Source organism: Ambystoma mexicanum, chromosome 6p, assembly GCF_040938575.1.
Source record: "Ambystoma mexicanum isolate Mex_15411 chromosome 6p, UKY_AmexF1_1, whole genome shotgun sequence".
Classification (NCBI taxonomy): Eukaryota; Metazoa; Chordata; class Amphibia; order Caudata; family Ambystomatidae; genus Ambystoma; species Ambystoma mexicanum.
Window position 1 is genome coordinate 771121170 of NC_090935.1, and position 15630 is coordinate 771136799.

At 45.7% G+C, this 15630-nt stretch overlaps 1 protein-coding gene across 3 annotated transcripts in view; it reads right to left on the minus strand.

Moving 5' to 3' along the window:
• MCTP1 (multiple C2 and transmembrane domain containing 1) overlaps positions 1–15630 on the minus strand; it is a 3303831-nt gene that overhangs the window by 2755772 nt on the left and 532429 nt on the right. For 2 of the 3 annotated variants that reach the window (XM_069627644.1, XM_069627642.1), the window contains exon 1: positions 4069–4379. The exons of the other annotated variant lie outside the window; for it this stretch is intronic. In XM_069627644.1, coding sequence (XP_069483745.1) covers positions 4069–4125 — 57 coding nt within the window. In that variant the 5' untranslated portion in view covers positions 4126–4379. Of the gene's footprint in view, positions 1–4068; positions 4380–15630 lie in introns of those variants that run through there. 3 annotated transcript variants of the gene reach the window in all.

Below are 15630 nucleotides of genomic sequence, written 5' to 3' on the forward strand. Positions count from 1 at the left end.
GAGGCCCATAGAAATGTTAGATTCCTCCAAGTTCATTTGCGAAATTAGAATTGAACTTGACAGCCACAGCAAATAGCCACCATCAACTTACATTGCACATACTCATCCAGTCACAATATGATATGATATGATTTTTTTTTTTTAGTTTTACAAAGGTAGCGGGCGCCCCTCTCTCGCAAGAACAGACATGATAACCTGTTCAGTGGTTATTAACCACTTGAGAGTTCGCAGCCACTGCTTTTACTCACTGTGCCTTTCACAGATGGGAAATACCCATTTGCATATCAGTCTTTGTCCTGCCCAGGGGCAGTCCAGCACCGAAATACAATGGCAATTCCAATCTGAACGAGAGTACCACCAGCAACCCCATACACGTGTTTCACCCTTGTTGGGGATCATCAGTGAGGTGAAGCTGATGCCTCTCTAAGCACAGTGAGAGGGAGACCACGTCTGGTTGCCCCCAGGAGACCTAGGGTTACCAATCCCAGGTTCCTTAAAAAATAGTTTTACAAAGGTAGCGGGCGCCCCTCTCTCGCAAGAACAGACATGATAACCTGTTCAGTGGTTATTAACCACTTGAGAGTTCGCAGCCACTGCTTTTACTCACTGTGCCTTTCACAGATGGGAAATATCCATTTGCATATCAGTCTTTGTCCTGCCCAGGGGCAGTCCAGCACCGAAATACAATGGCAATTCCAATCTGAACGAGAGTACCACCAGCAACCCCATACACGTGTTTCACCCTTGTTGGGGATCATCAGTGAGGTGAAGCTGATGCCTCTCTAAGCACAGTGAGAGGGAGACCACGTCTGGTTGCCCCCAGGAGACCTAGGGTTACCAATCCCAGGTTCCTTAAAAAATAGTTTTACAAAGGTAGCGGGCGCCCCTCTCTCGCAAGAACAGACATGATAACCTGTTCAGTGGTTATTAACCACTTGAGAGTTCGCAGCCACTGCTTTTACTCACTGTGCCTTTCACAGATGGGAAATATCCATTTGCATATCAGTCTTTGTCCTGCCCAGGGGCAGTCCAGCACCGAAATACAATGGCAATTCCAATCTGAACGAGAGTACCACCAGCAACCCCATACACATGTTTCACCCTTGTTGGGGATCATCAGTGAGGTGAAGCTGATGCCTCTCTAAGCACAGTGAGAGGGAGACCACGTCTGGTTGCCCCCAGGAGACCTAGGGTTACCAATCCCAGGTTCCTTAAAAAATAGTTTTACAAAGGTAGCGGGCGCCCCTCTCTCGCAAGAACAGACATGATAACCTGTTCAGTGGTTATTAACCACTTGAGAGTTCGCAGCCACTGCTTTTACTCACTGTGCCTTTCACAGATGGGAAATACCCATTTGCATATCAGTCTTTGTCCTGCCCAGGGGCAGTCCAGCACCGAAATACAATGGCAATTCCAATCTGAACGAGAGTACCACCAGCAACCCCATACACGTGTTTCACCCTTGTTGGGGATCATCAGTGAGGTGAAGCTGATGCCTCTCTAAGCACAGTGAGAGGGAGACCACGTCTGGTTGCCCCCAGGAGACCTAGGGTTACCAATCCCAGGTTCCTTAAAAAATAGTTTTACAAAGGTAGCGGGCGCCCCTCTCTCGCAAGAACAGACATGATAACCTGTTCAGTGGTTATTAACCACTTGAGAGTTCGCAGCCACTGCTTTTACTCACTGTGCCTTTCACAGATGGGAAATATCCATTTGCATATCAGTCTTTGTCCTGCCCAGGGGCAGTCCAGCACCGAAATACAATGGCAATTCCAATCTGAACGAGAGTACCACCAGCAACCCCATACACGTGTTTCACCCTTGTTGGGGATCATCAGTGAGGTGAAGCTGATGCCTCTCTAAGCACAGTGAGAGGGAGACCACGTCTGGTTGCCCCCAGGAGACCTAGGGTTACCAATCCCAGGTTCCTTAAAAAATAGTTTTACAAAGGTAGCGGGCGCCCCTCTCTCGCAAGAACAGACATGATAACCTGTTCAGTGGTTATTAACCACTTGAGAGTTCGCAGCCACTGCTTTTACTCACTGTGCCTTTCACAGATGGGAAATATCCATTTGCATATCAGTCTTTGTCCTGCCCAGGGGCAGTCCAGCACCGAAATACAATGGCAATTCCAATCTGAACGAGAGTACCACCAGCAACCCCATACACATGATGTGTCATTTTTAACGCATCTATACACAAGCGTTTCAAGGCGAGAAGAATATGAGTCTTCATATCAAGTTTCTTAAGGACACTGCAGGGACGCTCGCCAGCGAGGCTCCTTCTGGTGTCATGCTATCACACATGGGGGCATGTCACCAAATGAGCACTTTCATGTATGTTCACCATAGGTACTTGGTGCGGGAGTCAGAGCGCGCACTATGTCTCCTGGAGCTCGTCTCCAGTGCAGTTGTACGCAGACCCAGTGTCGGAGCGGGCAGTGCTTAATTTGTAAGAAAATAAGTGCCAAGGTGCAAATATTTTCTTGATGGGGGAAGAACAAATCCCCATCTACTGTTGACACCACCCACTGTTGCTCCGTACAGTGTCACCCGGCTGCTCCATACAGTGTCAACATATTTGGGGTTAAAGCTCCAACTCCCACTGGTTCATTGAGGGTGAAATTAACACAACATACTAGTTGTGCCTTGAAATAAAATAAATGTTTTAAGTGTTTTTTTAAAACACATCATTTTCAACATTTTGCTCTAATGCTATTGGTGTCAAGTGGAGCATCATAACCATCGAACAACAGGAAAAAAGAGCAAAAATGCTTTTCTCCTGTGGTAAACTGACGAATGCAAGCAAATTTGTTACTGAACTGATGAGTTGCCTGTCAAACACTGCAGCAAGATGGTCTTGCTTTAGTTGGCACTCATGACTGAGACGGCTCTTCGATATGGCTCTTATTGATATTGATATTGATATTTTATTTCTATCGCGCTCGTACACAAGTGTTTCAGAGCGCGACAAGGCAAGGGAAGAGAATAGGGGAGAACAAAACAGCGATCTTACTAAGCCCAGTGACATTGAGAACGCGCAAGTGCATGAGAGAGGGTCGGGGGGTAAGTGGATGGAAGTGGGGAGAAGTGGAAAGTGCGAAACAGAGGAGAAACAGATGAATAACAATAAATAAATAATAAAGGCAACAAGCAGTTTTAGTGCAGCCAGCAATTTGCAAGTGCTTGGTTTAAGACAGCAGACAGGGTAGGTCTGATAAGTGCAGGAAGAAAAAGGGGTGGGGGGCTGTATGGGTACAGATACAGACCCCAGTGCAGGGGGTGGCCCGGAGGCAGTGCGGGAGGGTGGCAGGGTGAGCAGGTACCTGGGCCCGGAGGACAGAGGGTGGCCAGGTGCACGGTGCCAAGAGAGAACAGATCAGCAGGGGAGAGGGGGAGCAAAGGCAGAAGCAAAGAGGAAGGTCTTCAGGTGCTGACTTTGCCCCTGTCTGGGGGCTGTTGGCTGGCGACTGTCCTGTTGTTATCAGCCCACCCTGCTGGTGGTTATCCCACCCGCGAATGTGCAGCAATGTCATGCAGGCCGAGTGCAGCAGGGTGGACATCGCCAGCATCAGTGCCCAGCATAGCACTGTGTAGCTCATTGTCTTTCAAGATCATTGATAAAGAGTTCTGCTCTGCCTGCCTGAGACATCAGGTTTGTGAACAGCAATGTGCCATCCCAGGCTGCAGAGACCCTGCCCAGAGCACATTGTGGATGATTGTTATGTTAATATGATTGACAGTTACAAATAATAAAGTTGCCAAAACACCACAACATAAACTAAGTTCCAAGGGTCAAAAATAAGTGGACGCTGTTTGCCACAAACGCCCTGTGGTTTCTCTGCCGCTTTTAACTTGCAGAAGTAGCTGAGGCCGCCAGCTTGCATTTGGGGTGTGATAGCATGCGTGATATCAAGCACACACGTGGTCGCCCCCGTTGTAGGGACTATGCACTAAGGACACAGCTGCAGCGCTTTCTCGGGTACGCATGAAAGTGCACCAATGCCACATCAATATCTGGCAGAGAAGCCTACTGATAAAGGCAACTTGCCCGTCAATCAGCGCTTACCTTGATGCAGAGGAACGGCAAGGCGCTGCTGCTTTTCAGCCTGTAGATGTCCAGCATCGTGGCCCGTCAGCAGCTGCAGCAGCAGCAGCAGCAGCAGCAGCAGCAGCGCATTCCCAGCAATGCGCCCGGCGCTAGTAGTGCCTCGCGGGCCGGGCACTGGCGCGCTGAAGGGAGGGACGCTGCTCCAGCCTCTCCTCGCGCTCCGAGCAGAGGCGTGCGTGCGTGCGTGCGCTCCCGAGCGCTCAGCACCGCGAGTGAGAGGCCAGCCCGACGCGGGAGCGCCGCTGCTTCACTCCTCGAGAGACGTGACTCGAGCCGCCTCTCGCGCCGACTCCGGGGATAATGGCTGTGGGGGAACCTCGAGCCTTGCCTCCTTCCGGCTCCAGTTAGGCTGGGGAGCGGCCTGGCTGACTGTGCCCGGTGGAGCTGGGTCTTTTACCCCTCCTGCCCCAACCCTGCCCACACTAGTTTTAATTTCAGTCTAATATTGCGCAGACTCTGCTATCCCTGTGTGCTTTCTGCTTCTCAAGGTGTAATGTAGCTTCATTTGGGGCCGGACGTTGAAATACCAACTGGAAATCTAGTACATCCATTCCCTGGTCATTCCCATTGATCATATTTTTTCAGTGCGTTCATGGAAACTGGAATGTATTATACAATTTGCTGCAATCAGTATTCGCCCAAGTATTTTTCATCTTTAGTTTTGTATCGCTTTCACCAAAGACCTGTACATAGACATTTTTTTGTATAAAATGTTATTGTTACCGAACTGAAATTGGTAATCTTCTAACGACCTCTAAAGGATGAAAGGCTGACTTGGCGTGGACAAGATACACACTTGTGACCTGCAAATCACACACATACTTAACTCACTGAGCTACCTTTCCAGCTACATATAAAGTACAGCAAGGTAACTAAGCCATGTCAGAAAACAATGTGTGTTCGTAATCGGGGCGTTTGTAAAAACCAGGCCCAAATGCATAGCCACACTGCTTTCTCTAAAACAAACATTCTGAGTTAGGTGGGGGTGGGGCGTGAGGGGGCATGCAGGAAAATGCGGAAGTAAAAGAAACAGTGGGGCATTGTTAAAATAATGACTCACTTTAAATGATCCCAATGGATTGCACGTGCAGGCCTTTGCTACTCGGAGCGGTAGGGGGTCATTCCAGTTATTCTTGCGACATGAATGCTAATGGAGTGGCTGCCGGCACCGCTAACCTGTTTTATTGTTAAGGGCAAATGCAGTTCTAAAGCAAGTGTTAAGTAGGGAGTGGCTCCCCTTCTAAGCTTGTTGCACGAATACGAAAAGTGAGGTGCTAAATTTAGAAAGGGAGAATAATGATAGTTTTTACCACTTCGGACCACTTATTGAGTTGCAGCTGGCTTCATTGCTAGACATTGTTTTGAAAAAATTAGAGAAACCATTTTGGATATGAAATGCAAGGCCAGGTAACTCTTCAAGACATTTGAGATTCTTAGACATTAATTGGGGGGGGAGGGAACAGGGGGGGGTAAATCGCCACAGACATTATTTCAGAAAGCATTCAAGGCAATTGCAGCAGAGAACATCGAGTGCACCCACAACATAGAAACATCAAAAAACTTTGATAGGCAGAATTACCCACAAGCAGCAACACTTGCCCTTAGCATAGCGCCTTGAAATACTTTGCAATAGCGCTCGCTTAGCCCGAGAATCCCAGCTTCTGATACCTTGTAAATTCACCAACTTTCTCCAAAATTCTAAGTATGTAAAACACATCCGATATGTGTAGCTTAAAATGCTAAGTCAAAACATTAAATTGTATAAACATTATTAACCACAAATATGTAACAAAACCAGTCATTCAGCTCCATACTATTCATCTGCTTTGAACATTTCCATTGCAAATAGTTACCTGACTTGACCTTTCACCCCTTCTAACCTATGCAGGTGAGAGGAAAGGGGTGATGTGCGGTTGGTCACTTTGGGTGGTGAATGCTTTTTTAATGTTCTGACACATATAAAACCCACTGTTTTAAATGATACACAAAATTGACGGGGCGTGGCCTGAAGGAGGGGACGGTGACTTAAACAAGGGCCACCTGCCCCAAACAAGCAATACATCATGAGTAGCGGTGGTCAATGGGCCGGGTCTTGCCGGGCCTGAGATCCGGCATCAGATGTCTCCCCGGAATTCAAACCCAGCCTGCCTCAGCCCTGACATGGCTTTACCGAGCCTGCAGCATAGCAGAGGGAAGCTGGGGGCTCAGTGATCTAATTGGCTCAGTGCTCTTTAGCCCACCCGTCATTCGTGCTATTTGCTTAGCCTGTGTTTTTTCTTCTGGTCTCAAAGGGACACCACTGGAATCAATGGGCCGTGGCTATCACTGGGGTGGGGGGCCATCACTGCTAAAGCAGGCATTCTACATGCTGGGCACGCTATTGTTTTCCAAATGTGCATCTTACACTTTCATAGAAGAAAATAAAGTTCATTTTTCAAACTCAAAAATGCTGCTTAAACTTGCATTCACTAGTTTTCCTTGAAATGTGTTTTTTTTGTCAGACTACCACACAAATACCCTGTAATTGTTGTGCCCCTTACTTTGTGTTTTATCACAGGTTATATTTATAAAGATGGTGTATGTTTGTCAAACTGCTTTATTACAAATAAATGCTTCTGCTGTGCTGACAGCAGTTTTTAGGAAATTAAACTGGGGGTTAATCAGTGTCAATGTTAGATTTTCACTACAGTGGCAGAAATACACCCACCTCTGCCGCAGAATATAAGCAATCATGGAAGAGTGGCAGTCATAGCAGAAAGTTGCGAGAGCTACGGTCTTTCTTCGCTCACAACATTATTACCGTAGACGTCAGTGTGTACGTGAAGGAGGGGCTATCATCATAAACCCCTGTTAATCACGAGGCAACACAGAGTGGCGAAGAGTGGCAGTCGTAGCAGAAAGTTGCGAGAGCTACAGTCTTTCTTCACTCACAACATTATTACCGTAGACGTCAGTGTGTACGTGAAGGAGGGGCTATCATCATAAACCCCTGTTAATCACGAGGCAACGCAGAGTGGCAAAGAGTGGCAGTCGTAGCAGAAAGTTGCGAGAGCTACGGTCTTTCTTCGCTCACAACATTATTACCATATACGTCAGTGTGAACGTGAAGGAGGGGATATCATCATAAACCCCTGTTAATCACGAGGCAACGCGGAGTGGGGAAGAGTGGCAGTCGTAGCAGTCTGAGCAGACTCTGAGCAAACGCTTAGGTGCCCAGGTATATCATTTGTCTGCCACTGTTTATTTAGTGACTTGAAGTGGCAGGATTTTATTTGATTGTTTGAAAGCCCATACTTTAGCCCTCGCGCACAGCGTCCAGTACAGACTTTGAAGTGACTCTAAATTGAGCTTGATATTGATTACTGGAGGAGTGTGATGTAACAGTGAATTGTTTCTTATACTGGTAAGTTCTCCCGTAGGGTGAAGGGAGCTACATAACTGGGTCGGTTGGTGGATAGCTTCTTGTATTACCTTTTTTTCAGTAACAGGATCATTTTGAGACTGGTTCTGAATATGCAAAGTCATTAAGTTATTCAAAGTGGTTTTCTCCTGCCACCAGCCCATGCAACGAGGGGCAAAATAAATGGTAAAGTAATGATCATGCAACCAATCAATATTGTACCAGTTACGGATACTGAAATACTGGCAGCCGCTAACCTCCCGTTACATTCATCACTGGGTGAGGTTGGATTAAACACATTGCAGATGGTGGCGTCAAGTCTCAGCCATAACATAGAGAAAGACGTGTTAGACCGCCCAACTTGTCCAGTACCTAACATAACCACGAGCAAAATACATAATCAAAAGATTACATCATTCTTTAAAACTATTTTGTCCGTAATTACATTTGTTTTTATGACAAACCTTGAATTGAGACTAAGGTATTTGATATTTGAAGACAATAATGTAGAGTATTAAGCAGCAATGAGGCATTGAGGATAGATGTGGGTTGAATCAGATGTATTTTAAAGGCTTTTGATTGCACGCAATGTATGCCTTGCGTTTTCTTTCACTTGCAAATAATTGTTGCCATATAAAAAACACACAAAAAAAACACAAGGTTAAACAAGTGCTGCATCAGGAACACCATTTCACCAAAATGCCAGAGATTGCGCAAGTGACATCACATGCCCTACCCCCAAATGACATCACAGGAAGTGATGTCATTTTACCCCACCCACGTGACCACCAGAAGTGGCATCCTAAGGCAGTATGATATGATATAATAGTTTATTTATATAGCACCTATACACAATGTGTTTCAAAGCGCTTCACGACAAGGGAGGGAACAAGGGAAAATACAAAACTTTCTTACAGGCCATGAACAACAAGTATGTGAAATTAACTATCATACTCGGCCTGACAACATTTCAAATAGTGCAAGTGCTAAGATAGGAAGGAAATGGGAACAGACAGGTGACTACCATACTAGGCCTGACGACATTTCTGGTAGAGCCAGAGAGTTACACGAAGTGAGGGAGAGGGGAGGAGAAAGGAGGGAGAAAAACAAAACAATTGACTATCATACTAGGGCTGGCGACATTTCAGATAGGGCAGGAGGGTGAGGGGGAAAACAAGTAACGGGGGAGACAAAAATTTGTTATCATACTAGGTACATGGACAATTCTGATAGAGTAAGTGCATAGAAACAAGTAAGGGAGGGGGGAGGAGAGAGAGAAAGAGAGAGGGGGAAGGGAGAGGAGAAGAGAACAGAGAATAAAAACTGTCAAAAGAGCAGAGAATCAGAGGGGAGAGAGAATACAGTTGCAGAGGTCAGTAAAACACAATTCAGCAAGGGAACAGAAAATGTAGGCAAGGATTCATGGTGACGATGGGCACAGCATGATTCAGGGGCAACTTAAGGGCGAGATCCAGATGAGGTCCAGCATGAGAGTTGGGTGAAGCACCAAGAGTCAATGGACCTCATTATAACTCTGGCGGTAGCCATGCCTGTAAAACAGACACGGCTGCCGCCGGAGTTGCATTTTTTCCGGCACCCGTCAATGAGGAATTACCCAGTAGGTCCGACATTGCCGAACCTGGAAACTCCTGCATTGCTGGGTGCCAGTGCCTGGCAGTCCCCATTCCCAATTCAGCCCCATAGGGCTCAATGGGAATGGAGATGTCGGATGCACCGGCACCGTCAAGAACGGTGCCGGTGCATCCATCAGGCTGCGCTCGTGGGTGCCGCTGTGCCCGCCAGGCCAGACCTGGCAGGCTGACAGGCGTCTACGAGCACAGCTCGTAGTATGGCGGTACAGGAACTACAGTACCGGCATGCTTACCGGTACGTAGTTCCCAGACCGCCATGCTTATAATGAGGCCCAATGTATCCAAAGGTCAGATCCAAGCGTTGGCAAAAGTCATTGATGGTGAACCCTTCGTGAATCAAGACAACTCCTGCATTACTGCAGCTTTTTTAGAAAAGGCTAGGCTTCCCCCAAAGGCAGCACAAGGAAAGCTCAGCTCTTCTGTCCATTAGCTAAAACTTATTTCAAATGGTTTCTTCTGCCAAACTTTGCAACAAGTAGGACGGATGATGCAAACAAAGGCCATTCACCTCAATAACTACCGTAGTATGGGACACTGGAGTGGAAAGGTGCAAAAGATAGGCATACAAGACAATAGAAAGATACAGACATAGAAAGATACAGACATCAGCATCTTTCAATTTATGTTGCAGCCCCCAAGCCCCTATGCGTTGTATTCCAAACCTTCCATTTGCACACACAGCTACCCCAAGCACACAAAAAGACACCAAGCTCTTCCCCTGCACCGCCAGACAACAAGGACTACTTACTATCCCTCAGTACACTAAGAAACATATGGTTACAATATCAATGTAATATGAAACACATTTAATACAAGAATGAATCATATGTAGCAGTGTGTCAAGGCCCATATTATCATGGAAGTGTATGAACCCAAATGATAAATCCCCTCTTTATGTGGATCCGCCCCGGATTTTCAACAGGACTACAGAGAGAAATCACATTCTGTGGGGACAGGGATGGATAGGCAGGTGTCGGGATAAGGGAAAGCCAGGATAGAAGGGTAGAGAGAGAGAATATTTGCCGAACCTGTTCTTATACAGATGCTCTTCCTTCACTGGCACAGTGCCACCTGATATCATAGGGTGCACAAGTCTGGGGTTATGCGCCTGTCCACTTCATCCCTCCAGTGAATGCTGTGGACTGGAGTTGCTCAGGGCTGGCCCTCTAAACTGCAGCAAAAGAAAATCTGCTAGAGGACTAGGGGCTCTGTGTGCAACCAACCTACTCACACACTTTACTTTTGCTTTCTTTCACCAATAAATCAAGGCTGTGGACCTGAGCGGCTCAGCGCTGGCCCTCTTGACTGCAGCAAAAGAAATTCTGCTAAAAGACCAGGGGCTTCGTGTCCAACCAACCTACTTGCACACTTTACGTTTTCTTTCTGTCACCAATAAATCAGGGTTGTGGTGAGACCTTGATAAAATCCTTCGCAAACCTGGTCCCTGGGCCTTCCATGGCCACTATATTCATCTACAGTAGTCTATAAAGCTCTAATTATAACACGTCTATCGGACTGCTTAGCATTCTTTTTAAGTAATATTTTTATAATTGTACACAACGTTTTCGATACAATGAACTGAGTTCCCAGATGCATCCTCACTCTGAACTGAACACATTGTCAGTCAAAATACATGAGCAGCATTACTTATGCTGTTGCCTATTCGCTCTCCGTTTCCACAGTAAATCAGTGATTTTCAAAGCAGCAGGTTGAATATCACATTGCCGCCATCTGACTGTGAAGCCCAATGAATCAACAATGCATACCTTTCTTTTTACTATGGATCAAGGAGTTTCAAGTTGAAAATGCATATTTGTCCATGTGCCATTTGTGCAGGATTCATAATGAAAAGCTAAAAAGTGATGATATACCCGAGCTGCTCAGCGCTGGTCCAATTGACTGCAGCAAAATAAATTCTGCTACAAGACCAGGGTCTCTGTGTGCAACCAACCTACTTGCACACTTTACTTTTGCTTTCTTTCACCAATAAATAAAGTAAACTTGACTTTTTAGCATACAAAGCTATTAGACCTTATGGGTAGGAACACATTTTCAAAGCGTGCTGCTTAATTGTGGACCATCATGCTTTACTTACGCTTAGGGTCGCCGTCTGCTCAGCTCGGTGAGGAATCCCATGTGCCTCGGTGTGGATGGCTGCTGCTGCACTCAGAGCTCAGCTCTTCCCTGCCTCAGCCCCGGACGACTATAGCTCAAGTAACAGATAGGAAGGCACCGGCATGCCACGCTGCTTCCACTGGCCAGGCTTGGGTAGTGTCAGGTCTGGAGCTTACTCATTTTTTATAAATAGTTTGCAACAAACTCTTTATAAAAAAGCTCAAGCTCCAGGCTCCAGTCCAGACAAGAGGTGGCAGAATTATGCCAGGCATCGCTGGGGAGACGGCAGAAGTCGCTCTGGCGACCCCTGGCGACCCCCAATTTATGTCCTTGTGCGGCATGTCAAAAATGGAGGGGTGCGGGCTCTGTGGCCTCAGGTTCCAAGGCCCACTTGGCAACACTAATTATTTTGGAGAAATATCTGCTAATTTGGACAGAAGATAATCCTACATAGACAAAATGGTTTCAAGAAACCCATGGAAACAGTACTTATTGTACAAACAAATAATTATAAATGATACATATTATCCTGCTAACCTGCACCCTATATCTTTGCTTCCTCTCAGAGCCAAATCAGTGGAGAAAGCTGCAACGATACGGTTGCAGCATTTTGTTGAATCAGCTCAAATAACTGATAACGGGCGTGCAGGCAACTGGCCATCAATGGGCACCCAGTGGGTGTTGCTTTTAGTGTTGGACAAAAGAAGCGCATAAGTGCTGCTGCTGCACTATCGGTTAGTAGAGTTCAAAATCCAAGACTATCGGAACCTCCTTAGTGTCTCAAGAAGCGGGAATGGGGAATGGCACTTACTTCACTCAAGCCTTTTACACAGATCATCTTCAGTTTGTGGCAATTGATGTCCGCAGACATTCAGACATGAATAGAGTGCCGTCAGCTGACACCTTACATAGTTGTTTGGCCGCTCTGGAAGCCTAAATGAATGAACACTTGCTCAAACTCAACTCTGAAAAGATGAGGGCTTTGAATGTGGGGGGACAGAGATACACTGACACACATCTCTGTCACCCCTTTGAAAGGTTATGTTCCCCTTTCCTAGAGCATTGGTTAAGAATTCAGACTTTAAAGCATTTATCTCCGATTTCACCAATTAATTCTGTTTCTGCTGCCTTTTTTCTCTATCTGGGAATTTGGCAGAACATCCTTACTCTGTAACCCCTGTATGCTTGATCCGCTGTTACAGGCTCCATTTTGTTCTAGATTAGATTGTGGCAACACCCGTCATCTGTGCTTGCTGTTTTCTTTTCGGCGGCTGCAAATCATACAAAATGCGCCCGCCAGCCTTCTGACCGGCACTGGGTGTAGCAAGCATGCTTCCCCCAAAATCCATCATCTACCTGGGTTGCTTGCTCGCATTACCCATTGCTGTATTTATGGCCTCGACTTCGCTTTCATAAGGGACAAACTTCAACCGTAACCTATTATTCTTGGCATTCTAGCTCTGCTCTTCTTTTGCCGATTCCTACATTCCAGGAGAAACACTTGGGCACAATTGGCTTTTCATCTGGAGCTCCTTAGCTGTGGAACAATCTTCATGGTTCTCTGAGATCCATTAGCTCCCATACATATGAAGGCGTCAAAGACATGTTATCTTTTTCAAGTAGATTTCTTCTGTTGCTCTCTTTTAGGTCTTCTTCATTAAGGGACCTCTGGGAATTAGTGCACATTAGAAGACCGATCTCAATAATTCAGGCAATCCATTTACTTACTGCATTATGCCAATATGATCCTATATAGAGAAAAACATACTGCAATTTAAAGATGCACGCATTCACTTCTATAGAAAGCCTTTTGTATTTTGACCTATGCTGAAGTTTGAAACCTGTTTTAATTCTCAAGACCTTCATGTTACTGTCCAAGGACAGTGCCCTGATTCACTCTCTGTGACCAAAGTGAATAGCTGATGTGACGGATCAGGAGATTCAGTCGCTTCTCTCCAGCAGTGCCATTTCCAGACTCGTTTAACTCGGGTGGCCCAAGTGGGCACTGATTTATGCAGGGTTGGCATGACGTACGAGCTTGCACACACACACACACACACACACACACGCGCACACGCACACGCACACGCACACGCACACACGATGATCATAGTTTAGGATAATCGGGTGGTACCTGGGGTGGCCAATCAGATGCCAGGGGTAACACATGTCACCCTATGCCACTCCCTGGACACACCAGTGCTCCCCAGAGGGGAGCCTCTTCTAGCGAGACTGGGGAGGTGAGGCCGCTATGTAATATTCCCCCATAGGGGTGGAAGAAAATGGGATCTCACAGTGAAAGACTCCTCTCTTGAGGATGGGGACCCCTGTTCCGAGAAGGAACTCCCTTTGCATTTCACTCAGGGGACAAAGAAGGAAACATCTACCTCACCAGAATCCTCCTACAGCTATTATTGTTGCATCTCTACTGAGGTGTGCCCAGTTGGTGCTGACGCGGGTAAGCCCCAGTGAGTAATTAAGAATGAGCAACTGCCTGACACTGAGACGGTGAGGCCGAATGGAGTGAAACAGAGCCTGGTCCAAACACAAAGTAAGAACTATTGGCAAAGCTTGGGGAAGCCTCAATGTGATCTTACAAAGATGGGAGGAGCAAAGCTAACATAGAGAGAGACCCGGGTGTTTCGAACGGGTTGTCCAGGGACAGAGAAGCCGTTCTCCCATCTATCGAGCAGAACGGAAGACTGGGTGTCTGAGAAACACCTGAGGGCCGACAGCCTATCAAGAGACTCTGCCACAGAGGAGCATCGCAGGAGGGATTTGCTCATAAGAGGACCCAGTCAGAGATCGAAGGGAGAGTAGAAACCTCTCCAAACTAATGCTGTCAGCGTGGAGGTGGTTAGGCCTTTTGTCTTTCATTTTAATAAACACAGCTGAAACATGGTGAACCCTTGTCTGTTACATCCTTATAACCCGACACACTGAACCATTGTCAACTCAAGTTGATATTGGCAGACAAAACTACTTTATAAATCAAAAGCAGTGTGAAAAACTAGCTTTGATTGTACCTTAATGAGGTATGATTCAAAGACAGTGTGCTTTCATTTTTTAAACCCTCAACCATCCATGTCTGTTCCAGAAGTAAGATGGATTAAAAATCAGACCCCAGCTGAATATAATTCAGAAACCCACAGGCTAATCATGCCAGGTAATGGAGCAACAGCGGGAAATGACTGCCCGCCCCATGGTTTAATCAGATAAATTACCAAATTCTACCATCCAGAGGGTATGTAGTTGTTCATTCATTATTATACTGGGAACAAAGAGTGACCTGGAGCTGAACACTGCGGTCAAGGAGTCAACACATACCATACATTATGGAAACACACGCACATTATAACAATTATTTCTGTTTTTCAGTAAAATCTGATTCACAGCGATGTGACGACCCCAAATAACAATTTTGCTCTCTCGAGGTTAACTGAAAAAAATCTGAAAAATGGCTACGAGATGGCAGCCCTGGCTTGCATTTTCATTCACTGCTGAAGAGCAGCCTTCACTTAAAAGCTTTTACTATTTACTTTTAAACAAAGTCTTTACCAACCTCTGGTAAGTGGCAAAATGCCCAGGGAAAGGGGATTGCAGGTGGGCATTGCAATGTTCCTTTGGAGGGTCTTTGATGAGGACAGGATGATGAAGTTAATCAATATCTAGGACACTGCTGTGCTGTCAACACCTTATCAAGTGTCTGCCAATTACTTGTTTCAACTGTCTTTTTGTTAATGTACCAACCTTTTATGAGTGAAGAATTAGGTGTTTATAAATGTGATGCGGTATGTGCATGCTGAAGACCACACAGAGCTCTAGTTATCCACCAAGTCTACATTCTTCCAAGACAAAGTGAGTTACCAAGTAAAACATCTTTTACATCCTTGATGCTTATTTTGACACATAAATTAAAGGCTCAGATGTTTTGTGAACATTCACAATTTCTTAAGCTCATGCACAACATTAAGCTGGAGGTTTTCACCAAACAATTACTATAAGCAGTATCCTTATAACAGAATTTCATCTGTTGTATGAGTAAGTGTGGAAAGTATGGTAGAGTAAAAGAAAGGATTTTAGGCCTCAAACTACTTTGTATTCTAGGAGTTATAGTCTTCCATCCAGAGGGTAGGAAATAGAGCTTTAGTGACACTCTTGACCTATCTTTATAAGAAAATACATATTGTCAGGCTGTTCTACTGTGCAATTTGTGTCCATTGCATGTAACCTCTACAATGCAGGTATTAGTCAGCATTGTTTTCTGTATAAACTGCAAAAACAGTTGTCTGACATTTTTTGTAATACAAAATGGGAAATCACTGATAATCAAATATTTAATGTTTATTTAAA